General features: G+C 38.3%; 1 protein-coding gene and 1 non-coding gene across 18 annotated transcripts in view; both read left to right on the top strand.

Annotated features, from left to right (window-relative positions):
- PABIR2 (PABIR family member 2) overlaps positions 1–27747 on the top strand; it is an 80573-nt gene that overhangs the window by 6957 nt on the left and 45869 nt on the right. For 2 of the 17 annotated variants that reach the window (XM_049704980.1, XM_004285483.3), the window contains exons 3-10: positions 429–485; positions 789–832; positions 917–971; positions 1245–1346; positions 1693–1775; positions 2531–2592; positions 5262–5358; positions 14942–16733. In XM_049704980.1, the coding sequence (XP_049560937.1) occupies positions 429–485; positions 789–832; positions 917–971; positions 1245–1346; positions 1693–1775; positions 2531–2592; positions 5262–5358; positions 14942–15011 (570 nt within the window). In that variant the 3' untranslated portion in view covers positions 15012–16733. Of the gene's footprint in view, positions 1–428; positions 486–788; positions 833–916; positions 972–1244; positions 1347–1689; positions 1776–2527; positions 2593–5261; positions 5359–10988; positions 11724–13995; positions 16734–19907; positions 20011–20035; positions 20119–27747 lie in introns of those variants that run through there. The other 15 variants (XM_049704975.1, XM_004285481.3, XM_049704979.1 and 12 more) reach the window with 11 other exon arrangements.
- Positions 8411–8545, top strand: LOC117198640 (small nucleolar RNA U109). Its single transcript, XR_004479854.1, has one exon. It is a non-coding gene; the product is annotated as a small nucleolar RNA U109 (small nucleolar RNA).

Raw genomic sequence — 27747 nt, 5'->3', positions numbered from 1 at the left:
TACTTTCTAAAGACTGAATGTACTCATGGGTCATTTCAAATAGGATAAAATGTTGAAACGTTAGTTGCTGAATGGCTCTCAGTTTACTTACCTTTGCCTGCTTAGGAGAGGAAGACTAAAGCATTGTTTTCCAACCAGGAAATGCACAATTACTTGCTTCTTGGCTTTTGCCAGAGATGAAGGTTTTCAAGGGTTAAAATTATAATCAGTCATAATTCTTGTAACCAAATTTCTTTATCAATTACATTGTGATCAAAAAAAACCCTGAATGTACTGCCTCTCTAGTGCATTAATGTTCAGTGATTTAAAGAGCTCGATTTCTAAGAAGAATATGAAAAATTATCTAGGAAGAGGTTGTACACTGGCACTGACAGCAGGCCGCTGCTTTGTGATTCAGAAAATAGTAAATGTTTACTTCTTCTTTCCAGTTGCTGTCACCCTCACCTAATCGGATTCCTAGCAGCAGACTGCTTCAAATCAAAAGGGTAAATTTTACTTACTGGCTCAGATCTGTAATTTTCTGCATTTTACATTTTGATTTTATTTTCATTTTGCAGATTTAGATATTAAAAATGAGTCAGGCTGCCACTCTGGTTAGTTGTGGACAGGTTCAAATTCTTCTGAGTGGGCAGATAAAATACAGATGTGACACAGGTGACAGTCTTAAAATGTCAGTCCCGGTGTACTGTGATGATGTCAAATGAGGCAGAAAAGTCCTTTTCATTTTCTTTGAAATAGAGAACTGTGTGGTTAAATTTTATGTTTTCAGCACATGTTTGCCTTTGCAGGAGGAAGGCATGGATATGATGAACAGAGAAACTGCACATGAAAGGTTAGTGCCTCACAAGAACAGGGTGTGGCCAAAGGTATGTCTTGTTTATGAGCACTAATGGCCATTCATTTTTGTCTGTTTTAGAGAAGTGCAAACTGCAATGCAGATAAGCCAATCATGGGATGAGAGCTTGAGCCTGGTAAAGTTTTCACATATCTGCTTGTTTTTTATTTTCTAGAACCCGCTGTATCGTTCATTGACTTCATTCATTTTTTTCATTTACCTCTTGCCCTCCTGTTTCCACATTTGAATTCAGTGTTTTTGATCTCTGCTTTCCCACCAGAATATGAGGTTGCAACTTTTTAGAGTCTATACATTTCTGCTCTAAAAATGTAGGCCTATTTGTGTAGTAAAGAAGAACTGTGATGTGTTGAGTTGTGAATTATGAGGAAATAACACTTTCTATTTACAGAGTGATAGTGATTTTGACAAGCCAGAGAAATTATATTCTCCTAAAAGGATTGACTTCACTCCGGTTTCTCCAGCACCATCACCCACCAGAGGATTTGGAAAGGTAGGTTCATTGACAAGATATTAACTCTCTTTCACACACTGACCTGTTTACTCTCTAAAATACACACACACACACACACACACACACACACACACACACACACACATCACCTCAATTTTGATGAATTCAATGACTGGAAGGAAAATTAATAAAAGTCTATAGTAGTAATTTGAAAAAAATCTATCAATCTATCCATCTGTCTATCTATCTATCTATGTATTCTCTCATAAACATGTATGAGAGACAGATAGGTAAGCAATTCTAAGGATGCTGTTGTTGTCATTTTGATAAGAACCTTTTGAAAACTGGAGCACTAGAAGTATTTTAATATGTTTTTCCCTAGCAGTGTTTTTCACCATCCTTACAAATGTTTGTGAGCAGCAGCGGGCTACCACCAAGTCCCGTTCCTAGTCCAAGACGCTTTTCCAGGTAAGTAAACCTGCTTTTTAAATGTGGTTGAAAGGCTGTTCATTAAATTTGTCTCTTTGGTGAACTTTTCCCCCAACATTTTATTATGGAAATTTTCAAACAGCAAAACTGAAAGAATTTCACAGTGAACATCCCTATACCTACCACCTATATATTCTGCCATTAACATTTTACCATATTTATTTTTTTGAGGCTTATGCCAGTTTATGTTCAGAGGGGACACACACACTTGAAAATATATTCTTTATAAGGATAAGGAAAAAAAATTTTTTAATTGTAGACCAGTCAAAATCCCAAACAACTTATTAATAAGGTTTATCCTTTTTTTTTTAAACTATTGTGGATATTTTGTCTTAGAAAACGAGTGTTTTGTTTTTTTTTTTCTGTACGCGGGCGTCTCACTGTTGTGGCCTCTCCTGTTGTGGAGCACAGGCTCCAGACGCGCAGGCTCAGCGGCCATGGCTCACGGGCCCAGCCGCTCCGTGGCACGTGGGATCTTCCCGGACCGGGGCACGAACCCGTATCCCCAGCATCGGCAGGTGGACTCTCAACCACTGCACCACCAGGGAAGCCCAGAAAACAAGTTTTTAAAATAGCTTAAAATGCCATGTTATTCCAGATTGTCATATGCCAGGTCAGATCACGTACTCAACCTACAACACAGACGTTGTCCATTTCTCCCTATGTATCCGTCAATTTTATTGATTTGCCAAAAGTACTTTATTGTCATCCTGTTTGTTTATTCTTTAAAGCAGGAGAAGCCAGAGTCCAGTCAAGTGCATTAGGCCCAGCGTTCTTGGTCCTCTTAAAAGAAAAGGTATGTGTCATCCCCTTCTGCTATTAAACATAGTCCAGCTTGAGTTACAAATTAGCATTTCTGTCTGAAATGAGTTCAAGGCATGACTCCTTTCTTCTAAAGAAATAGTGAAATATTCTTTCCAATGTATGGTTTACTGATTCTAAATTCTGGGAATTAGTTATTTGATACTGTCTATATTTTTTTATACTTCATAACTGAATCTTATTCAGATATTCATAATATCAATATATATTCCAGAAATTTTGCCTCTCAGTGATCTGAATATAAAAGAGATGTAAGTTGATACATTGCAGAAATATGTGTTAATGTCATAGCAAATAAGTCCATACACATGCTGTATGCTCAAATATAAGTCACCACCAAATGACGCCTCCCATTTGAGTCTCTATAGGGTTTTTGATATGATAGGGTACTCTTGTGTGTGTGGTTTATAAGAAATACACTTTATTTTTTTTAAATTAATATTTTTATTGAAGTAGAGTTGATTTACAATGCTGTGCCAATCTCTGCTGTACAGCAAAGTGACTCAGTTATACACAGACAGACATTCTTTTTTTATATTCTTTTCCATTATGATTTATCCCAGGATAATGAATATAGTTCCCTGTGCTCTACAGTAGGACCTTGTTGTTTATCCATTCTATGTGTAATAGTTTGCATCTACTAACCCCAAACTCCCAAGGGGTGCTCTCTTAATTACCTTATTTTAAACCACAAAGCACTGAACGAAAATGATCTCACTCAGTGCTAGTTTTAGATGCTTATAGAGGGCACCCAATGGAGTCTATTAAAAAAAAAGGCAAAGAAATTTAACACGGGTTTAGTCATTATTCCTGGGGATATGACCACATGATTACAAGTGTTTTATGTCATTTTAAATGAGAGTTTTAATGATCATTTTAAAAAAGCAATTCAGTAAGTGGTTTTTTTTGTGCAGATCACCTCTGAAGCTAGTAAACAAATCAACTCTTCTAATGTTAGGTAAACAGATACTTGCAGCTTCGGCGAAGACTTTCCAGTGGTATAGCATCATACACAGATTCAAAAAGTGCTATATTTCAGACAACTTAAAATTAAAGATGGTGTGCTGTGGGGAATAGATGCTGATACAGTGACAATATTTGTATTTAGTGAATAAATTTTATTTTATAAACTAATAGTCTTTTTCCTTAACGCTGCAAGGAATTATTTACAATCCGAAGAACCTTCTCAGGAGCTATTATGTGAAAATAAAACTTGGAAATTAAAGCTAGTATAGTTATTAGTATTAATTTTAAATATGTTGTAGGAAGTTGATGGAATGTAATATGGTTGTTCAGTTTCAAAGCTATTCCAAAATATACCAGCAGATGGAGGGATTCCTTGCTAAAAAGGGCTAAAGTCTTTTGCTAATGAGGTGTTGAAAGCCCGGCAGCAGCTTTGAAAAGCCGCATGTTAAAGCATGGAAAAAAGCAAATGAAAACATAACCTTTCTTGAATTGCAGTAATTTTCAGAATAGCTCCAGAGGAAAGATAATATGAATTAATTAATAATATGGGGAAAAATGAATGTTGCATTTGTTCTTCCTTGATCTTTTTCCATCATAAGAATCTTGTAGAGGTTTAAGTTCATGGTTGCTCATTTCTTAATGGAGTGTAGATAGGCCCATGAATTAAATTGTCTTTAACGTTCAGTTTTAAAGCTCAGATAAAGAGCTTTGAAACCAAGGTATGTGCATGTTTTAAATCATAGCTTATTTGGAAAGGGGCTTTTCTGTCTAATTTAGGGTTGTTAGTCTGTGCACTCCCAGTGGCAAAATGTTAAGCATTATTTCTTCTGATGCAAAGTTTTTCCATTCCCAGTTCTGAGAAAATCTGTAGGATTGAAGTAGCCAGTACAACATCAATTTTGTGAATTAATTAATAATTGCTTTCAGTTACAGATGTGCTTTCAAACTTATATTTTCTAATCTTCATTTTCACTAAGTAGCCTAAAGCAACCTTTGATTTATATGCTCTTTATCAGACTGCATGCCTTTGAATCCGTTTGACTTCAACTCAGGAAATGTTCTGACATTAAGATATATAAAATCAAGAGTCTTTACTAATCATCTAGCATAAATTATTATTCACCGTGAGCTTCAGCTCTTGGGGGATACTTTATTTCTGCTGTAGTTATTAGTCTTGATTCATTTTGCCTAATGCAATCAGTGTTCTACTTTTCTATTAAAGAACCTGACTATATGGGCAGCAGACTACATACAATAAATGAGAAGGTATTTTTAGGGCTGCTGACTTTTTTTTTTGTGGTACATGGGCCTCTCACTGTTGTGGCCTCTCCCGTTGCGGAGCACAGGCTCCGGACGCGCAGGCTCAGCGGCCATGGCTCACGGGCCTAGCCGCTCCGCGGCATGTGGGATCTTCCCGGACCGGGGCACGAACCCGTGTCCCCTGCATCGGCAGGCGGACTCTCAACCACTGCGCCACCAGGGAAGCCCCGGCTGCTGACTTTTTAGTTGAGTTTATGTGGCAGTATATTTCTTCTACATTAAAGCACATGGGAAAATAGCTTTCAAGTAACAGTTTGAAGTGTTCCGATCTTTGGTTAAACAAAGATCACCCCATTTTAGCAGCAAGCCTGTATCTGTAAAATTGCTTTATGGTAGCATCATCTCTTTCTGTTTTAGGTGAAATGGAGACCGAAAGCCAGCCCAAGAGGCTCTTCCAAGGCACTACCACTATGCTGTCTCCGGAGGCTGCACAATTGTCTGATCTCAGTTCATGGTAAAAAATGAAATAAAATCCAAAGGATACTAGGGAATGATGTATTTGAAAAGAACCGCAGCAAAAGTATATTGGGATCATTTAAAACATATTCAACTTTTTATCCATGCTCCCTAGAGGTGAAATCTCCATGGAGATGGAGACAGTGTGAGAAACCAGATCGTTTGAAAGTCACCAGGACTTCCTTTGGAAGTGCGTGTATCTTTTTGGCACCTTCACCTTCATGCCTAGCTCCTGTTAGGTCAGCCTCTCAGTAGGTGCTAATAGTGTGGGAGAGTGTCAACAGCTGGATGGCATGAGAAGGAGCTTCTGGGTTGCCCTGGGTAATATGCCTTGATTGTAGCTGCTCTGCCTGCATTTTGTATTATATCCTTTTAACTTAGCAGAGAACACCAGCATTCTCTTAAGCATGGCATTTTCTAAATAGCACTATCTGTTGTTATAAAATCTTTTTGAAAATTTTGGGGTGTTTCGTCACAATAGTAACTAAGGTTTCGTTTAAATAGTAACACTTGCAGATTCCTGTGGTCTGTTCACATAACTTTTTTTTAGTCTTTTAGTCTTACTCATCCGAGTTTAGATGTCTAACTTAAGGCCCTTTCATGTTTTTGTGCGAAAGTTAACTTCTTTTCCTGTACCCAAATTTGAGTACTTGGATGAGTTGAGTACTTGGATGCCAACATACTTATAGGAAGGAAGAGAAAGGGATAATAGCAGTGGCCAGGTGATATTTTGAAATCTTTCAGTACGTTTCAGTCAACTTACTGAGCACCCATGTTCTGGATGCAATTGTGTAGTGCCTTGCAGAACTTTTTGTTCCCTGAATTTGATGGCTAAGGTTCTTTTTTTTTTTTTTTTAAGAACCCCAGAGGGCGTTCACTTTAAAATAAAAAAGATGGTGCTCTCTAAATGGAAGAATCCTGTAAGCCACTTATAAGTTATATAGACTGACGATTCCTTCTTTCCAAATCACTTATTCATTGTTTTTCCAAGGTAACCTCTACTTCTAGTTGACCCAAGAAGTCACAGATTATTCTAGCTCATTAGACTCGTTGATCAGTACCATTCTAACCTTGGAACAGATGCCTTTTAGATGGTTCTGGCTATTTTCAGCCCCACAGTCTCTCTTCTCTCTCATCCCTGTCTGTCCTTGTTAGCTCAATGTGCTAAATTTGGTACAGAATGTCTTTCCAGGTATGTAGATGATTGCAAAGAGAAAACTTCTAAAGCTTGTCAAGAGGACTAGTGGGTGAAACTCTATACTGAGTGGAAACTGCATATCACTTTTATGGTAAAGTGTGTTTTAATATAGGCACATGACATTATAAATAGATTTCCTTACGCAGTTACTAACCAAGTAACCAAGTTCATGTTAAATGATACGAAAGCATTCGCCAAGCTAAAAACATACAGGGTGAGGTGATTTTTTTTTTAAATATTGCTGTAGGCTGACTGTGCTTGACTCTATGAAACAGGTTCACACTAATAAGTAAGGAAGGACAGAGAATATATGGCATTTACCAAGGGCCCTATCCCCTTGTTCAGACGTTTACTCCTCTGAGCAGCACAACCTAAGCTGTCTGTGATGGTAGCTGTTGTGAGGCTTCTATTTTTTTTTTTTTTTTGGCCATGCCACATGGCTTGCAGAATCTCAGTTCCTGACCAGGGGTTGAACCCAGGCCACGGCAGTGAAAGCCCAGAATTCTAACCACTAGGCCACCAGGGAACTCCCATGAGGCTTCTATTTCTATTGCCACCACCTCCATTCTCCGTAGACATGTGACTGGCTGTGGGAGCCCTGGGAACATCAACATTGGGGATGAAGGGCACTTCTGATCTGTAAACACAAAAAGTGTCGCCTCACACTGGAGAGATTGACTTTATTCGTGGCTGCTCATAGAGCACTAACAAGCCAACATATGGCTCAAGTAATATATTAAAGAGAAACTTATTACTCAAAATTCACAAAACTCAGTATCAAAGATATTTAGGTGATTAAACTTTCAAGCGATGTTTTTAGTAAGTTTGGAGCATCTGGACTTCTGAGGCTGTTAAAGCTGACAATCGCAATAAGACTCTTGGAACACCTTGTGTACTAAGATTGCTGACATTTATGTCTTACAATGAACAGAATTTAAATATGAGTTATTCATGATACGTAAAATTGGATTCTGCTTTTGCAGAAACTTTTTTTCCTATCTTAAAAGCAGCTTCATTGATCAGAGATCCATATTCTTAGAAATGGGGACAGAGACAGGAGCTACCTGTTGCCAAGGATAACAATCTACTCGATAACTAAGGAAACCATTTTTATACATTTTAGGGAGAGAAAAGGTATCAGATCATAAGTAGGTATTATCTCATCATTTCAATCATTATAGTTTGTTCCCTGCCCCACTCCATAAAGAAGAGATGGGTTTTAAAACTTTAAACTTTATATACTAGATAATGATCTTTAAAAGCTTGCATCTTTGAAGTATAAATTATCAATAAATGTGAAGTTTGAGTATTGACCCATATGGAGTTTGTGTCCGGTGTGCCAACTGCTATGCAAAGGAATAGTAGGCCTCCTTTTCATAAACCTATTTCTTTTTTTTTTTTTAGTGATTGAATCTTTCTTTTTTGTTTGTTTATTTTATTTATTTTTGGCTTTGTTGGGTCTTCATTGCTGTGCGCTGGCTTTCTCCAGTTGTGGCGAGCGGGGGCTACTCTTCATTGTGGTGCATGGGTTTCTCATCGCGGCGACCTCTCTCGTTGCGGAGCACGGGCTCTAGGCACGCGGGCTCTAGAGCGCAGGCCCAGTAGTTTTGGCGCACGGGCTTAGTTGCTGCACGGCTTGTGGGATCCTCCTGGACCAGGGCTCGAACCCGTGCCACCAGGGAAGCCCTATAAACCTATTTTTTACTAAGAATTCTTTTTTTTGCCAAGCAAATCTGGGGACCTTTGTTAACCACAAGGTAGGAATTACGTCATTCTGCATTTAGTCCTTATGAACATCAGGAGTTTGACCATAGCTCGGAAGTACACCTTTACATGGTGCTTTCATTCTTTTCTTCATGCTGGGAACTCTTGTTCTGCTCCTCATTCTTTTAGGAGTAAGGCTATCTGTGGCATATAAAATAAAGGAGTTTTCAGGGCTGCTAGCCATGTAGTAAAGATTAAGTGATAGTCTATTTCTCCTACAGAAAAGGAAAAAGTCTTCCATGAAATTTCCTGCCCAGTGCCTTAGTGTTAACAGGACTGCTGACTTAACCTTTATGGTTTTATTTTAACATTTTACACTAGATTTATCTTAGTGATTTTTAACATTTTTTTTAACGTATGTGTCACGGCAAGAAAATTTTATCATGAGTATGTTACATGTACAAAGAATAAGGTAATCATTATTTATTATGACAGAAATGTTCACATATACTTGAAGATGTTTGTGTGAGCAGCTTAGACTTCTGTGCTGATACTTTTTTTTCTGGTGATTAAAGAGTAGTATTTTTAATTAAAATTTTTTTCTTCCAGTTTTACTGAGTATAGTTGACATACAGCACTGTATAAGTTCAAGGTGTGCAGCATAATGATGTGACTCACGTACCTCATGAAATGACGGCCACAATAAGTTTAGTGAACGTCCATCATCTCATGTAGATACCAAATTAAAGAAATAGAAAAAGAATTTTTTCCTTGTGATGAGACCTCTTAGGATTTGACTTTCTTAACAACTTTCATTTATAACATATAGCCATGTTCATTATCTTGATCATGTTGTACGTTACATCCCTATGTGCTGATACTTTAAAACTCCTATCCCCAAAGTGACAGTGGAACTGGTCATATTTAACTATGTGATCTTAAAAACCTAGAGGTTATACAGCAAGATAATGCTGGGTCTTCGTAAGGTAAGATAGTAGAGAGTAGAGAACAAACCCTATGGACCAGTTTAACCCACACCAAGGGGTAGGGGGATGCCCTGTAGTCTTACCTTATACTAAAATCTGTGCTGGGACTGATAGGGCTGCGGCTGATTTCTAGCGCATTTACCTGCCTGGCATTTATCTGATAGAACCCAATTTACTGACTGGACAAGGCACAAGAGTGGCTCCACCAGATGCGTGATAGCGTGAGTCACACTGGACAACCTAATTTTGTTGTTACTTTATCACTGAATGTTTTAATGATTCCCTTATACTTTCTCCCTTAGTTTTTTTAGACAGAGGGCACTACTTTAGCTGTCATAAGTATTTTTGGTGGTGTGGTTCAAATACTGCCTCAATTGGTATAGTCAGTGGCTGAAATGAATTAGTTTACTTTTGTTTCACGTACTCCTGTGTCCAATTTGAATTGTCTAGGTCCTTTGCTTTCCTGCCATTGTTTGGCTTTGGGCCACTAGTCTAAGGCTCATTAGCACCTCCATCAGAGCTTAAACTAGGAAAGAAAAAAAGAGAGAAACTTAAATTGGACCACGCTTTGTTGCTTTTAGAAGCCCTGGTAGAAGGTTTAATAGCAGACACAGTGAAAATCACTTTTGTACAGTGATCTCTCTGGAATTACAAAATCACGTTAAGTCTTGCTTGTGGGTATATTAACAGTGGGTAATTTGTGACCTGTAGTCACTGCTTCCAGGACCAAGTATAGTAGTGCCAGATTAATTAGAACAGAAACTAGATTTTAGTTTAGTGAAAATACCTGGTTAAAGGTTTACCAGGCTCTGAATTTAAATTGCACTGGAGACTAAATGCAAGTATGCTATTTTTCTGTCAATGAAACACAATTATATATGTTTACAGTTAATAATTGAGAAGAAATTCTTGAAAAAATATATTCTTGAAAAAATACATGAAGTGAAATGTTCAGACTCATTTTTTTTCTTGGTAACTTCCCCATTAGCTTATTTCTTTAAGGTAATCAACAGCATTAGACGACAGATTTCATGGCGAGTCACGTTCTATGTTTTTGAATGAATACAGGATTCACCTAAGCAAGCAGGTTTTATGGCAAATGGAATCTTTTAACCCAGGGCTCACCATAAGTCTGGTTGGAATAAGAAAGTATTTATATTCAGATTATCTGTTTGGTGGCCAAATTTTAATCTAAGCCTGTTTCTTCCTGCCAAGCAGCAGAGAGCGTGTCCTTCGGCTTCCCAGCCAATATGTGCTTTAGGAAAGTAAATTCATTTTAGTATTAGTCTAGGCAAAATGCTGCAGGAGGAAAATCACATATGTTCCAAAGGCAAATATAAAGGTCTTTTGATTTTCCAACGTCTTAGATAATCTGTGCAACTTTCTTTCAGTACTTTGAATAATTCATATTTTAGACCCATTTTGCCATTTGGTTGAAAAAATACCACAGCCAGCTAAATTTTCCAAACTTCTTACTTAAAAGTGGTATTATTAATGATGCATTTGACAGCAGAAAGTATAGAGTAGGAGGATTGGGAAATATACTGTTTCCATTTTTATTGGGTTGGCCAAAATGTTCCTTCGGTTTTTAAGTAAAACTAAAAGACACATTTTTCATTTTCACCAAGAATACGTTGTTATTGAACAACGTATTCACTGTTTTGTTCCACTACCTTCTGCCATTTTTCAGGCAAATTCATAATTTCATTTACCCAAAACTTTTTATCTTTTTGTGCAAAGCACTGTTCCAGGTGCCTTTTACAGTCTTCCAGGAAATTGAAATTTTTTCCATTAAGAGAATTTTGTAAAGACAGAAATCAATGGAACTCCGAAGGTGCAATGTCTGGTGAATACGGCGGATGAATCAGAACTTCCCAGCCAAGCTGTAACAGTTTTTACCTGGTCGTCAAAGAAACATGCGGTCCTGCGTTATCCTGATGGAAGATGATGCGTTTTCTGTTGACTGATTCTGGACGCTTTTTGTCAAGTGCTGCTTTCAGTTGGTCTAATTAGGAGCGGTACTTGTTGGAATTAATCGTTTGGTTTTCCAGAAGGAGCTGATGATAGAGGACTCCCTTCCAATCCCACCATATGCACACCATCACGTTCTTTGGATGGAGACTGGCCTTTGAAGTGGTTGGTGGTGGTTCATTTCGCTCGCCCCACGATCTCTTCTTCTGTTCCACATTATTGTACAGTACCCACTTTTCATTGCCCGACACAATTTGTTTTAAAAACAGAACATTTAAATAGAGAATTGCATGCAGAAATACTGGTTTTTTGGTGGTTTTTTTTTTTTTTTTTTTTTGCTTAACTTAAGTGGAACCCAAACATCAAAGTGATGAACGTAACCAAGCTGGTGCAAATGATTTTCAACGCTTGTTTTGGATATTTTGAGTACGTCGGCTATCTCCCGTGTGGTATAACATTAATTGTTTACAGTTAATGTCTCGATTTGATCACTATCAACGTCAACTGGTCTACCCGACTGTGGAGCATCGGCCAGCAAGAAATCTCCAGCACAAAACTTTGCAAACCACTTTTGACACATTTGATCAGTCACAGCACCTTCTCTATACACTGCACAAATCTTTTTTTGTGTGTTTCAGTTGTGTTTTTAACCTTTCTTGACATAATAAAGCATAATATGCCGAAAATGTTGCTATTTTCTTCCATCTTCAATATTAAAATGGCTACACAAAAATTCACCAATTTTGATATTTTTTAAATGCACGCTGATACGACAGCTGTCACAACACAGTCTAACAAAATTGTTTCGAATGAAGTTAAAGATGACTAAGCGCTACTAGAGCCATCTTATGGGAAAAAACGAACGAACCTTTTGGCCAACCCGATATTTTTACTTTTCCAAAGCCTATTTGTATTCTGTTTCCATCTGAAAACAATCCACAGGCAAAAGAAAGAAATGACATTTTGAAGAAATATAAGAGTAGAGAAGCTGGGTTGGGGGAAGTTACATTTTATTAAGGGTGGTACAGAGCCCAGAAACTTCCAAATGTATCATAGGTTGCTTAACAGTGGAAATATATTAACTTGGAAATTCATAAAAACGATAATATTAAAGACATAATATTGAGTTTCAGGGCAGTTTAGACCAGGATGAGCTTTTGCAAAGGAGCTAGTGATCAAACTTAAACTAGAACCTATATTTGCTGATTCACAAGTCCTTCTCCAATTCTATGCTTTGTTTCCTTTTCAAAAATAAAAAAGTATGTCTGTGTAGATCCTAAAACTACCTGACTCCCTCGCCAGCTTTCTCTCATCATGTTCTCCTTGCTCCCTGTGCTATAGCCATACTAGCCTGGTTTTGGCTCCTAGAAATAACCTTGCTTCTTCCCCAGCTTTACCCAGTTAAGGCCTACTCATCTTTCAGACAACTGCTCAAATATCACTTTGGGGGAGCCTTGTTCCTCCGTATTCCTCCAAATTAGATCAGGTCACCCATGTTATATACTCTCAGAGTCCCTTATATCTTTACTGCTTTGATCACAAATTATAATTATATATTAATTAGCATGATTATATAACTGTCTGTCTCCTGTACTATACTGTAAATTAGATGAGGGCAGGGATCATGTCTGTCTTATATACCATTGTATTTCTAATAGCTGGCATACATTCTGCACTTGGCAGGTACTCAGTAAATATTAGAAGAAATGTAATGACTGAATGAGTGAATTCGGGCCAGATATACAGCACAGAGCTTACACGTTGTATTGATGGGTATCGTAGCCAGGAAGGCAGCCTCATGTCACATTGTGAAGGCTGGCAATTGTGAACGCTAAAGTCTGTAGCCAGATTCATGAGGCAGGCTGGCTTGATTGTTGGGAGCCCTGGGAGCCTGGGCTGGATGGGTCAGGTATCCCCAGGCTGGGTTCTAGACGCTCTTGATGACCAGATCAGGAGTCTTAGTGGAAGGACAGGAGCACAAGCCAGTTGTCAGGATTCAAGAAGCAAATGGGCTGTGAGGGTATTGGGTCTGTGGATATAGAGCATTCCTATTAGAAGCTTGACTGGAAGTTAACTGAAGGGATCAAAGAAACAAGTCTTTTAGAAATAGGAGGGAGACCTTTGAGTTTTGAAAGCAATAGGAAAGGAAATAGTCTAAGAAATTCATAAAATGAGAAGAACATAAAAGGCAAATAATGGAGGAAATTAGAAAAAAAAGTGTATTTGAGTCGAAGGGCTCTTGGGAGTGGGGAAGTGATAAAATCTAGAGCAGTTGAAAGACTGTTCTGGAATGGAAGGACCATGAAGCAGTATACTTGCTAGAATACTTCCGACAGTCCAGGGTACCTCAACGAGTAACCACTCCTCTTACTCGAAGGCTGAAGGTAAGAAGAGAAGTATAAAAATAAAAACAATTTTTTAAAGAAGAGAAATATAAGGGTAGAAATCGCTTGAGCGGAAGGTAGGGGACTCCCTCACGGAAACCATGACATGTCAAGAGGAACACTTACTGGTATGTTGGACCTTCTGGTGCCTCTAGGAGAGCACCCAAATGATACAGAACCTTGCGTGTCTTAACTTGGGATTTCTCTGACATTGTCCTCTCCCAGGTATCTGAATATAGTACATCCTCTAGTTTTGCTGTTGCTTTTATGCTTTTTATGATTTACCAATGCCGTACTGATCCGTGAGTTCTTGAAACCATGTCATTGCATGTTATGTTTGCCTTTACCCTGATAGATGCATCTGCTTATAATTCTTTTTGCTTTGTCCTCAGTTCAGATATTTTGGATGGCAGTAGTAGCCGCAGTGGCTTGTCCTCAGACTCACTGGCTAAAGGCAGCACAACCGCAGAGGCTCCAGTAGCATGCTCCAATTCATGCTCTCCGTTCATCTTGATGGATGATCTCTCACCCAAGTGACTTACCCATTTCTGATTCAGTGTTCTAACTGCTGTTTCCTGCAGAAAACATTCAGGGAGGAACACAGGGAACTTTGATCCGTAATGAGGATTAAAGTGTTACTGATCTAAACCATTTTGATGCCGTTCTTTTTTGGCACTTCTCTAAAGTTTGATTTTATGAGTGTAGTAACCTTACTTAGGTCTCTTTTTGCTGATCTCATTTTGAGCTAGTAATGTAATCTCAAATACTCATTTTTGATTGCTTAGAGTACATATATATATATATATATTTTTTCTCAGTGCTTCAAAGAGCACGTATTTTAGAGTCTATACATTTAAGGAAAGCACTAATATGTATCTTCAACAATGGTTCTTTTTCCCAGCAGTGTCATGACAGCTAGAGTTGATCAGAAATTCTCTTGCTTGAGAGATTTTTGTTGTTGTTGTTCTCTGTTGACTACATAAGTCTCAAATCTCTTTATCTCACAATATTAGATGAGTTGCTTTTGATATAAATTTTTATTTTTCTGCATCAGCTTAAAGTACATTATTTTGTTTCCCTTTCCTGTTTGAGCCGCTTCCTTGCCATTTCTCACAAAGGGGAAAAAACATGTCGTTGCTTTCATTACTGTGCATATTGCTTCTTTGCTGTTGGAGTGTAGGATGCAAGGATTGATTTTAGTGCTGAGAATGTAAACGGACTTAACAGGATGCCGGGATTAGTCACCACAGCTTCTTATGACTAAGCTACCCCAGTTGATATTGTTCTCCTCAAACCTGTTGCCCTAAGGAATATATAAAATATTGTTAATGTTTCTAGGTGGTGTTATCAAGGAGAAGAAATTCCTGCCTTGACCAGATGTGTGGAGCATCTACAAATGAATGAATAATGTTATTTACACACAAACCACTGTGTAGAAAAGTGTACACGGAGCTTGACAGCTTGTCTTGGGTGGTGTAATGAGGCCTGAGGGGCCTTGGGGTTCAGTGTCATGCTGTAAAGATGTATATCATAAGGTAGCGTAGAAAACGGGCTTTATGTGTCTGATTGCCACATACCGTTTTGATTGCTGCTTCTTTCTGATTACTTTTTCGTCATTGGAGTTGTTTGTTTTGTTGTGTGGTGAGTGGTGTTGTCGACTGTATTTTGGTTATTGTGTTGCCCCCAGAATCAGAGTCCAGTTCTTATACATGCTGCCTTATGGGAAGCGCAGTTTAATATCTATGAGGAAGCTTTTAGGAGCTGCCAAAGTCAATGTCATTGTGCATTCTGCTTTTAAGAAGCTGTTTGAGCTGTCAACAGTGTACATGATAGTAAGTCTGCGGTACCATAAGTTATTTAACATTTAAAAGAGGAAAATCCCGATAGAGCTATTTTAAAAACCTGAGTGTAATCTATTGCCGTGTTATTTATTATTTAAAACTGTGTGCAAAATGTCTGTTGTGATAGATCTCTTTTAATGTTCAGACATCGTGGTTGGATTGTCTGTATTTAACATGCAAATTTGCCTGCTAGGACCATAATATTCCATTTTTAAATGAATGTAAGAAATGAAAACTACTGCATTTGTGTCTTTTGAAGGCAAAGGTCGTTGAATTTTAAAGGAAGATGATGTGCTTTGAGGGTACCCACAGACTAGTAATACTGTAGGGCTTGAAGGGAAACCTATTCTCTCTGAATTATAAGAGAGCATCACTTAGCTTGCAGTAAGTAGTTCTGTTGTAGCATCAGCTGTGTTGTTTATTTTAAATTGTGATAACTGCCATAATGGCCATTAGTGGCTTTATTTCTCATATTGGCTTTCACCTGTGCAAAGTCCATAATCCTTCAAACCTAACATGAATGTATATACTATGAAGATTGTTCTCTAGTATGTCATTTCAAAGAAAAATTACATCAGTGGTATGCAGTGTATTTACTCTGTTTGTGAAAGAACCATGTTAAAAGTCTCTGCCTATATAATACTGAGAGATGGTTTTCTCCTGTAGGGTATTTATCCACCAGCTCTCTACTGTCTTCTTTGCCTTAAAGGGACACTTTTGGCCATCATTTTTTGGCTCTAATTTAGGACTCTTAAGACATAACCTTTAGAATGTAATGATATTTAAATTTATTTTTGAAATTCAGTGGTGGGGTAGAATTGGGACAGGAAAATGCAGTTGTTCCTCTGTTATGAGAACTAGGAGGCAAGGTAACTGACTTTACTGTTTAAGCCAAGGTTCATTTTTATTGTTTAAAGTGACTAGAAAATTAAGTTTGTACAGGGGTTGTTTCGGATTACGTAAAAGATAGAGATGCTAACCTTCAGGTGAGCTTTGTTGACAGTACTCCTTTATTTTTATATAAAGTCTAATATTTGAAAAGTGATCATTATAAAGTAAAATTCTCTCTTCCTATTCTAATATGATATCATATTTCAGGCTTCTATTTGAAAACAAGTATAAGAGATGATATGATAAGAAAATTTACTAGATGCTCTTTTTGCTTGACTGACATATAATCACTGTGTTTCATGATAACTGCTTTTGGAATAATAATAAGTTTTGTGAACTGCTGACCTTGTGTATATCTTAGAATGCAAACTTAATAAAGTGTGTACACATGCATAAAATTCTGTAAAATTTTTAAGCCTATCCATATCCCAGTATTGCATTCTCTGTGTCTCATTGCAGTCAAGTTTTGAATAAAAGGATATGGGGAACACAAAAGAACTAATAGCTGTTTTGAAGTTTGGGTTGTTTCCCAAAACAAAGAGAAACCTCTCCACATAATCTGTCAAATTTTCAAGAGCATTTTGTAGAATTTGACAATTTACAAGGTTCTTGCCAAGGCTACACATATTTCTTACTTGTTTTGGATTTATTGTATCTTGTGTTTTTTTTTTTACATATTCATAAGGCTCTAAATTGTTTTTGGAGCAAGGTGGGGGGGTGGGTAGACAGGCAAAAAATAAAAGCCTTTCAGGCATGACTCAGGCTTTAAACACTCACTCTTCAGTATTTAAAAAATACATGAACTATCTTATCTCACACTTAGAGAAAAGTTGCAAGAATAGCCCAAAGAACTCCCATGTATTTTTCACCCAGGTTCCTCAGTTGTTGATATTTAACCACATTAGTTTCACCATCCCTCCCACTCGCTTGTATGTATGTATGTGTCTGTGTATATTTGTATGTGTGTGTCACATTTTTTCTGAACCATCTGAGAATAAGATACAGACATGATACCCCATTACTCTTAAGTGCTTCATTGTAAATTTCCTAAAGACAAGGACATTTCTACATGACCACATTGCAGCTATCAAAATCAGGAAATTAACCTTGATACAAAACTATCCCACCTAGTGTACAGACCCCGTTCATATTTTGCCTGTGGTGCCAATAAGGCTCTTTTAGCAAGAGGGAAAAAAGTTTCCTTCCGGCCCAGGATTCCATCCAGGATTATGTGTTACACTTACTCATTATGTGTCTTTAGTCTCCCTCAACCTGGAAATCCCCCAGTCTTTCCTTGTCTTTTGTGATCCTCATAGTTTTGAGAAGTACTAGCCAGTTATTTTGAAAAATGTCCTTCAATTTAGATTTGACTGATATTTCCTCGTTACTAAATTCAGGTTATGCATTTTGGGCAGAAATACCACAGAAGTGGTGTTGTGTTCTCAGCATCTCATTGCAGGAGGCACATGGTACCACTTCGTCCTATTACTGGTGACCCTTGATCCTTTGGTTAAGGAGGTGTCTGCTGTGTTTCTCCACTGCATAGTTAGCGTTTTCCCTCTGAAATGGGTAAAATATTTTGTGTGGAAGTACTTTGAGACTATAAATATCCTGGTTTTTCATCAAACTTTCCCCCAGTAATTTTAGTATCTTTTGCTCTTTCTTGCCTGCTAGTGTTATGATGACTACCCAATGGTGATTCTCTACTTCCCTTATTCCTTCTACACCTATCAATTGGCATTCTAGTGTAAAGAAGAACTTTCCCTCCTCCACCATTTATTTGATCCTTGTGGACTCGTGGACTCCTATTTTAGTCAGTGGGTTTTTATTCATAACCATGACTTTTTTTTTGATATTCACATCTCAGATATGGACAGTGAGAGTCCCTCCAAGCTGGCTGCTGTGTCCTTTTGGCAAATCTATCATTTTTTGAGCAGTGTTTTACTTTCTGGCATAAGATGTCCCGGATTCATACTTTCCTTGCCCCAAGCCCTGCGATCAGCTGTTTCTCTAAGGAGCCTTGATTCCTTTTAATAGAGAATGGTATTTGGTACAATTACCAAAATATAGGCACTAGGTATAATCACTGCTACTTGAGCATTATGGTTTAAAGTCCCTCTCGGGACTTCCCTGGTGGCCTAGTGGTTAGGATTCTGGGCTTTCACTGCCATGGCCTGGGTTCAATCCCTGTTCGGGGAACAGATCTTGCAAGCTGTGCGGCACAGCCGAAAAAATAATAATATTAATAAATAAAGGCCCTCTCAACACAGAAAATACATGTAAATGTATATTTATATATACACACATATGTATATCTGATCATCTATTAAAGACCATGAGTATCTCTGATTCCAGTTCAACACTACCGAGTTCATTCCAGCATCCGTCCTATCCATATTTGTAACTATTCTCGGATAGTGACAAGCCTGTTTCCCTTTATCCTCAATACAATTGCTCATTTCTCCTGTATGTAACCAATTTCTGACCCTGACACATCAATGCCCCCTCGGCCCCTCCAGCCCTGGCTGCCTCCATAGGAGGAAGGGAAAGGGAATAGTATTCTAAATACTCAAGTTTTAAATATCCCTTTCTCAGACGCACCCCAGCCATCCCCAAGCTTCTCTTCCTCCATGTTTACCTGTTCACAGCTCATGGATTTCTTATATTCATCAATTTAAAAGTATTTATTGAGCCCTGTGCTGGGAACTGTAAATGCAGATGCAGTCAGTACCTTCAAGGTGACCAGCCTAGTGAAATAAACAGAGGTACGCTGACCATTAGAAGCACCAATTCTAGTGTTTTGGGGAGCACGAAGGGAGAGCACCCAGGCTGTGCTTCTGGAGTCCTTCCCAGAACACTGGGAAGCTGAAGCTGAATCGAAGAACAAACCTCAGGTGGAGGGAGAAGTGAGAGGGAAATCGGATACAGAAAGAAGAGACCAAGGCACTCTCACAGTCATACAAGTAATTTGCTAACATGAGAAATGGGGTTGGAGAGAGAAATAGAGGCACCTCTGGTCTTTCAGGATTTGGGAGTCTTTAGCTTATGTAAGTGGGAGCTATGGGTGTAGACCTAAGAAGGGAGATTTATGGAGAAGAGGGTTAAGGACAAAATCCTGACAAGCATCAACATATAAGAGGCAGGTTGAAGGAGAGCTGGGGTGGCAAGAGGGATAGGAGAAAACCTTGGAGAAACCAGCTAACGCTGTCAGCAAAGCTAAGGAGGGAGTCGTGTCCAGGGTCACTTAAGATGAGGATGCAAAACTTCCCATTGGATCCGATCATTAGGAAGTCCCCTAGAGACTTTCATGAGCGTACTTTTGGTGAGGTGGAAGGAACAAAAGTCAGATTGCAATGGCTTGAATAAACAGGGGTTTAGGAAATAGAGACAGTACAGTCTGTGCCCAAATCTTCTAACTTCATCTTTCCCTTCTTTCCCTATCCGTGCTCAATTACGATACGAAATTGTTCCCATGTTCTCCCCTGTATCCTCAGTGCTGTATCTACAACATAGTAGTCACTCAATAAAATTTTGTTGAACAATAACCCTCCTCCCCCCACTCTAACCCACAGAGGGAGCTGAAAGATAATCACTCCAACCTGTAGAGGGAGCTGAAAGAAAGTCACGGGGGAGGGTTAACCTATAGAAGGAGCTGGAAGAAACTCCCAGAGCAGTGTTAACCACGCACTCTGACCTCTAGGAGGAGCACCAAGCTTCTTGCGTTCCAGGCATTCCTGAGGGAAACTTGCATGAGGAATCTTCATCAAGGAGTACTCCGTCTAGGTAATAGTTATTCATATGTACCTAATATGTACCTTCTGTTTGTGGCATGTGATACCAATTTTCCATTTATGAAAGTGATGGGAAGTGTTCTGTTAAAATAAACTTAGAAAATAATATTTTTAAAGATGTATTTTAAAGATAAATGTTTCAAAGAAAAAGTGAGTTCACTAAAAGAAACATCTTCAGTAAACAGGAGTCTGAGTAATAGCTAGCTAGGTATAGCCAAAATCTTCAAAGTAAAATATAAATCAGAACTTTGATCCAGGAGTGGATTGGATTGGGTCACAATGATGTGTGGAATTGTTGGTATGAAGAGGTTAAAAGCTGTTGAATCTGTGTGAAATGCTCTTTGGGGTGCCTCTTTGGACCCTCTTTCTGGGATTCTGATTCTGCTAGCTCTTCTCCTATAAAGTGTGGTAAGAGAAGTCTGGCATCTCTCCTTTAGCTTCTGAGGAGAAGACACTCCCCCTCACCTTGCAGATCAAAGGGGAACTTGGTTGGGGCTCAGGGAGAAGAGGCCTAAAAAGCACTTGAGGCCTGATTTCCTAGGTCCTGGTTTGCTTGGAACTGAAGGGTTTTCTGGGGACTTTCAGTGCTAACACAAGGAAAATCCTGGGCAAACTGGGACCAGTCAGTCACCCTAAATGGTTTCTTGCCTTCCCTAGGTGTGGTTTTTCTTCAGTTTGTTTCCTTAACCATCTCTTCGGACTAAAGTAGTGGTGAGAGCTCCAAAGCTAAGGTCAGAATGTAGCCCTCAGAGAAAGAAGCTTGTCGTCTGGGTCACTGAGGCCTGCCTGGTTTGGGCAAAAGGAAGTTTTAGTCTAATCCCTTCGGTGACTACACTGAAGTCTGAGGTGAAAGACCGAGCTAGTCAAGTGTTTCTTTGTCTGAATCTATTCTTCAGACATTTATCTCCCTCCAGGACCTATGGGGTTGGATTGGGAGGACGGGGGACTGGCTGTTGTAGGTAGTGGTCACGAATTTTAGGATTTAAAACCCTGATGTTGTATATTTCCTCCTCTAAGACAAAACTAACATTTCATAGCAGTGTTTAAAATTATTTTCTTTTTAAAAAGTGTTTTTCTTCATTATTTTTCTTCATTTTAAAATTATAAATTGTGAAGGGAAAAATTCATTATAAAGTTTAAACCTTATAGAAGTATGCAAAGTAAATAAATGCCTCCCCCCGTAGCCTTTTCATCCATAGTTTGATTTGTATGCCTAATTACCTTTTTCTCTATATATGTGAACATATTTATAACAGACACACATGCATATTTTCACACTTTTTATTGAAGGATAACATACATACAAAGAAGTGTACAGCTTGATGAATTATTACAAACTGGATGGTCTGTGGAATGTTCTGTGTGATCTGGATGATGGTTACATGGGTTTATTCAGCTTGTGGTCATTCACAGGGGGCGAACGGCTAGAAGTGGGCATTGGGGGCGCCTCAAGTGTTCTGGAGTGTTCTGTGTGACCTGGGTGATGGTTACATGGGTTTATTCAGTTTGTAGTAACTTACAGGGTGGGAAAGGCTGGATGCAGGCATTAGGGAATGCTTCCGGATTTCTGGAATATTCTATGTCAGCCTGGGTGATGATTTATGGGTTCATTTTTAGCAATTGTATAGTATTCCCATGTATGAACATTCCATAATTTATTTAACTAATCCTTAACTGATGGTCATTTAGGTTCCTTATACTTTATTAGTATACACAAGTAAGATCTTTGTTTCTGTAAGTATTTCTGCAGGAGAGAATCTTAGAAGTGATAAATAGTTGAGTCAAAGGGTATGTGCATTTTATTTTATTATGCTCCTTTTGAAAAGGTAATACAAGTTCAGCATAAAAATTCAAAGAATAAAAAGGGCATAGAGGGAAAAGTCAGTCTTCCTTCTACCCTGGATTCCCAGTCCCATAAGGTCCTTCCTCAGAAGCAACCAGTGTTATCAGCTTCTGGTGGGTTCTTCTGGAGATAGTCTATGTATTGCATATGTATTTGCATATTTTATCGGCATTTCTTTTGTTTAACATCTTTATTGGAGTATAATTGCTTTACAATGGTGTGTTAGTTTCTGCTTTATAACAAAGTAAATCAGCTATACGTATACATATGTCCCCATATCCCCTCCTTCTTGCGTCTCCCTCCCACCCTCCCTATCCGACCCCTCTATGTGGTCACAAAGCACCGAACTGCTCTCCCTGTGCTATGCGGCTGCTTCCCACTAGCTATCTATTTTACATTTGGTAGTGTAGATATGTCCATGCCACTCTCTCACTTCATCCCAGCTTACCCTTCCCACTCCCCGCGTCCTCAAGTCCATTCTCTACATCTGTGTCTTTATTCCTGTCCTGCCCCTGGGTTCTTCAGAACCATTTTATTTTTTTAGATTCCATATATATGTGTGTTAGCATATGGTATTTCTGTTTCTCTTTCTGACTTACTTCACTCTGTATGACAGACTCTAGGTGCATCCACCTCACTACAAATAACTTAATTTCGTTTCTTTTTATGGCTGAGTAATATTCCATTGTATCTTCTTTATCCATTCTTCTGTCGATGGACACTTAGGTTGCTTCCATGTCCTGGCTATTGTAAATAGAGTTGCAATGAACATTGTGGTACATGACTCTTTTTGAATTATGGTTTTCTCAGGGTATATGCCCAGTAGTGGGATTGCTGGGTCCTATGGTAGTTCTATTTTTAACTTTTAAGGAACCTCCATACTGTTCTCCATAGTGGCTGTATCAATTTACATTCCCACCAACAGTGCAAGAGGGTTCCCTTTCCTCCACACCCTCTCCAGCATTTATTATTTCTAGATTTTTTTGATGATGGCCATTCTGACTGGTGTGAGGTGATACCTCATTGTAGTTTTGATTTGCATTTCTCTGATGATTAGTGATGTTGAGCATCCTTTCATATGCCTCTTGGCCATCTGTATATCTTCTTTGGAGAAATGTCTATTTAGGTCTTCTGCCCATTTTGGGATTGGGTTGTTTGTTTTTTTGATATTGAGCTGCATGAGTTGCTTGTATGTTTTGGAGATTAATCCTTTGTTAGTTGCTTCATTTGCAAATATTTTCTCCCATTCTGAGGGTTGTCTTTTCGTCTTGTTTACGGTTTCCTTTGCTGTGCATAAAGCTTTTAAGTTTCATTAGGCCCCATTTGTTTATTTTTGTTTTTATTTCCATTTCTCTAGGAGGTGGGTCAGAAAGGATCTTGACGTGATTTATGTCATAGAGCGTTCTGCCTATGTTTTCCTTGAAGAGTTTTATAGTGTCTGACCTTACGTTATAGGCATTTCTTAAAGCCACACCTCCACCCCACCAAGATTGTACCAATTTATACTCTCATCAGTAGGGTATGAGAGTTCCCATTACCACTAGAGATGATTCAAGGGTCCTGGAAAGACATGAGTAAAAGAAACAGATTTCATTCATTCACTCATTCATTCATTGGAAATACATTCATGTGTTTAAAATTCTACAGGTACAATAGGGCAGAAAATGAAGTGTCTCCCTCCTGTCTTCATCCCCCAGCCACCATAGCTCCTCTTCCCCACAGCAATTGTGGTTTTATGTTCCTGTGTATCCTTACAGAGAAAGTTTGCATATATGTAAACAAATTCATCAATATATTCTTTTTTCCCAAATTTCACACAGATGGTAGCATATTTATATAAGCTATTACTGTGTAATCTCCCTCTCCTTCCCCCTGAAACCTTAGTGACTTAAAACTAAACAGTTCATTTTTTTCTCATGAGTCTGTGGTTGAGCTGGGTGGTCCTGATCTAAAAGAGATTATTGGGACAATTTGGGAAATCTGAATATGGACTGTGAATTAAATAATATTATTTTATCAATTTTTTTCAATTGAGGATTCAAAATTTAGGCTCAAAGGTCATGCAAATTCATTTAGTTTTCATGTTTCTTTAGTTTTCTTTAATGTAGAACAGTCCCCTCACTTTCTTTCATCTTTCATGAAATACTCATTTTGAAGAGTCTGGGCCAATTGTCTTGTATGAGGTCCTGTTGTTCGGATTTGTTGGATTGTTTCCTCATGATTAGATTCAATTAAACATTAGATTAGTTAAATCTTTTTGGCAAGAATACCACATAGGTGATTCCCATTGCATCATATCAGGAGGTACATGATGTCAGTTGTTCCACTGGTGATGCCAAGTTCAGTCACTTAGTCAAGGTAGTGTTCTCCAGATTTCTCCACTGTAAAGGTACTTTTCCCCCTTTGTAGTTAATATTAAATTAGTATTTTAAAAGTATTAAATGTGACCATGTAAATGTCCTGTTCCCCAACAACTTTCACCCAATAGTTTTAGCATCCATTAGTGATGCCTCCCTGGGTCAGTTTTTAAGATGGTGGCTGCAAAATATTTTACTAATTCTGTCATTCCTTCCACATTTATTAGGTAGCATTCTTCTGTAAAGAAAGCTGCCCCCCTTTTTGCATACCAACGTGTTATAACCTGTTACCTTTATTATATTATACTGGTGTGTGAACAGACAGATCATTGGAGCAAAGCGGAAAGTCCAGACATAGACCAAGTGTAAAATTTAACATATAGTAAAGGTGGTATACCCAGATCACTGGGGCAAAAATGGACTTTTTTTTTTTTTTTTTTTTTTGCGGTACGCGGGCCTCTCACTGTAGCGGCCTCTCCCGTTGCGGAGCACAGGCTCTGGATGCACAGGCTCAGCGGCCATGGCTCATGGGACCAGCCGCTCCGCGGCATGTAGGATCTTCCTGGACCGGGGCACGAACCCGTGTCCCCTGCATCGGCAGGCGGAGTCTCAACCCCTGCGCCACCAGGGAAGCCCTGGACTTTTTAATAAATGCTGTTGGGATAATGGATTGCTGTAAAAATAGATAATTTGGTTCCATACCTCACACTGTACACTGGAATAAACTCCAAGTGGATCTAAATGTTAAAAAATGAAACCATGTAAGTAATATAAGAAAACATGGATGAAATCCTTTATAACCTGGGTATAGGGAAAGCCTTTCGAAGTATGACTCCAAATCCAGATACAATGAAAAAGATGGATAATTTCAACTACATAAAAGTAAAGGCTACATAAAAATAGAAACCTGTTGCGTGGCAAAAGACCCCCAACAAAAACAAACAAACAGACAGACAAAAACACCACATAAGCACAGTCGAAAGAAACACAACAAAACTGGGAGAAATACTTATCTAAATGGCTAATATCCCAAATACATATATAAAGAACTCAAATTTCAGAGCGGGGGGTAGGCTAAAACTCACAAGAGGAAAATGGGCAAAAATATGAAAACACAGTTCACAGAAGAAATGAGCCTTAAATATATGAAAAGCTACTCAACTTCACACACAGTATGAAAGATGCAAATATGTTTTTTCAAAATATGCAGTCAACTTGACTATCTGGGTCACTTGGGGAGGAGGGCGAATGGTTGAATGAATGATGAACTACTCGGTCCTTATACTTACCAATGGGGCCTGCCACTTAACAGTCGAACGAATGAATGAATGAATGAAGTGGAGGCAACCCCTATGTTTTCTTTAGTTCCCTCTCCCCCCTTCTGCTTCAGTTCTTGCCCAGTTTCCATATCAAAATCCCTCTCCTAATTTTTCTCCCTAATTTCCATCTTGTGTCCATTTGTTAACTAAAGTAAAACTTCAAGTATGGCCAATAAGCATAAATTTTAAAAAGTTGCAAGTTTTAAAGGGAACTTAAATGTTAATATCTAAAGTGCTTGAAAAGGTCCGCCTTTCTTATCTTTCTATAATTATTCTCTCATGTACCAAAACAGGAAAACTGAAAAATAATTTATTGTTGAAATCATTCCAGCATTTGTTTGACCTTATTACTAAAACTACTTCTTAGAATTTCGTTGCAAACCTTCAGTACTTTAGCTTTACTTTTGTGAATTAACTTGGGACTCTAACTACCATGACTTTGTTTCCTCAAGAAAACGCTTTGCAGGCACCAAAAAATAAATATACCAATAAACGTTTGAAATGTAGCACACTTGTAAGCTGAGGGCCTGCAGGTTTATGAGTGCCTATCGATTGAATTTGTTAATAAACCCTTAAGCAGTTGTCTTTTTTCTCCCTACCACCAGAAACCCTAGGTGTATTTTTCTATTACACTTAATTTTTAACATGTAGAATAAGGCTTTCTTCAAATGTTGATTTTTTACCTCAGAAATTTAATGAGTCACTTGATTTCACAAGCCCAGAAAAACAGGCTTTCCCCCAGACAGTCATTGTAAAAGGAGCCTCTTGGTAATAGATCCTGTTTTCTCTAATACAGTAATTATAGATTGATCCAATAAACGTTACTTTGAAATTTCACTCAGTTGAAAGGCACTATAGAAAAATCACGTATGTTAGACTCTACAAATCTGCTTTCTCCTTATCTTTGTGTGTCTTTAGGAGTTTTGATGGCCTATATAAATAAGCATGCTGCTTAGTAGCAGTTTACCACAGAAAAACATTTTGCAGGATTTTTTTTAAAGGCTTTGATGAATGTGAATACAAATTGACCTGGGACAACTAGGGGTTTGAGGTTAAAATTGAGGTAGCGGTCGCACTAGAGAGGCTATTAAAAGATACAGTAGGGGCTTCCCTGGTGGCGCAGTGGTTGAGAATCTGCCTGCTAATGCAGGGGGCATGGGTTCGAGCCCTGGTCTGGGAGGATCCCACATGCCATGGAGCAACTAGGCCCGTGAGCCACAACTACTGAGCCTGCGCGTCTGGAGCCTGTGCTATGCAACAAAAGAGGCCACAATAGTGAGAGGCCCGCACACCGCGATGAAGAGTGGTCCCTGCTTGCCACAACTAGACAAAGCCCTTGCACAGAAACAAAGACCCAACACAGCAAAAATAAATAAATTAATTAAAAAAAAAAGATACAGTAGTATCCAGAGGTGTGTGGAAAATGAATTATCAACAAAGTTGTACTGGAGATATGCCATATCTATCATTTATTCCTTTGGTTAGAGAATTTTTTTGGTAACAGAATATTTTTTGACGATTGTGTGACAATTGTTATTTTTCTTCATTCACTGACGTATGGGAAGAAGAAAATTTAGATTAATATTAATTTCTGCAATAGGAACCATATTTTAGGAGAATAAACATGAACATTAAAAATCCCATAGACATTGTCATGTTAGTACAAACACTAACATGCATCAATTTTGGAAGAATGTGTGTAAACTATTTTCAAATGATTTTTTGTTTGGGTGTTTGTTGCTTTGTTTTTTATAGTGTGTCCTCCTGATTCAACTCGTTTGGCATGTTTTTCCTTAGTACACTATTTTTCAATTGCCATAATGTATCCTTTGTGTTTTTCTTTACCTCATTAACTTTACTTATCCTTTAAAAATCTTCCTCTTCACTCATATATATAACATATTTAGTGCTTATTAGCTAGGACATATGAAAATCCTTTTTTAAATGAGACCATCGCTTTTTGTACCTTATTTTCCCTAGATTTTCTTTCAAACGCATATTTAAAAAACAATTTATTGTCTTGACTATTTATCCGTATCTTTAAAAAAAAATGCCTTCATCTTACAGCTTCCTTTATATATTTATGTTACATATAATTGTAA

Source organism: Orcinus orca, chromosome X, assembly GCF_937001465.1.
Source record: "Orcinus orca chromosome X, mOrcOrc1.1, whole genome shotgun sequence".
NCBI classification, from domain to species: domain Eukaryota; kingdom Metazoa; phylum Chordata; class Mammalia; order Artiodactyla; family Delphinidae; genus Orcinus; species Orcinus orca.
This window is presented reverse-complemented; position numbering and strand designations above follow the sequence as displayed.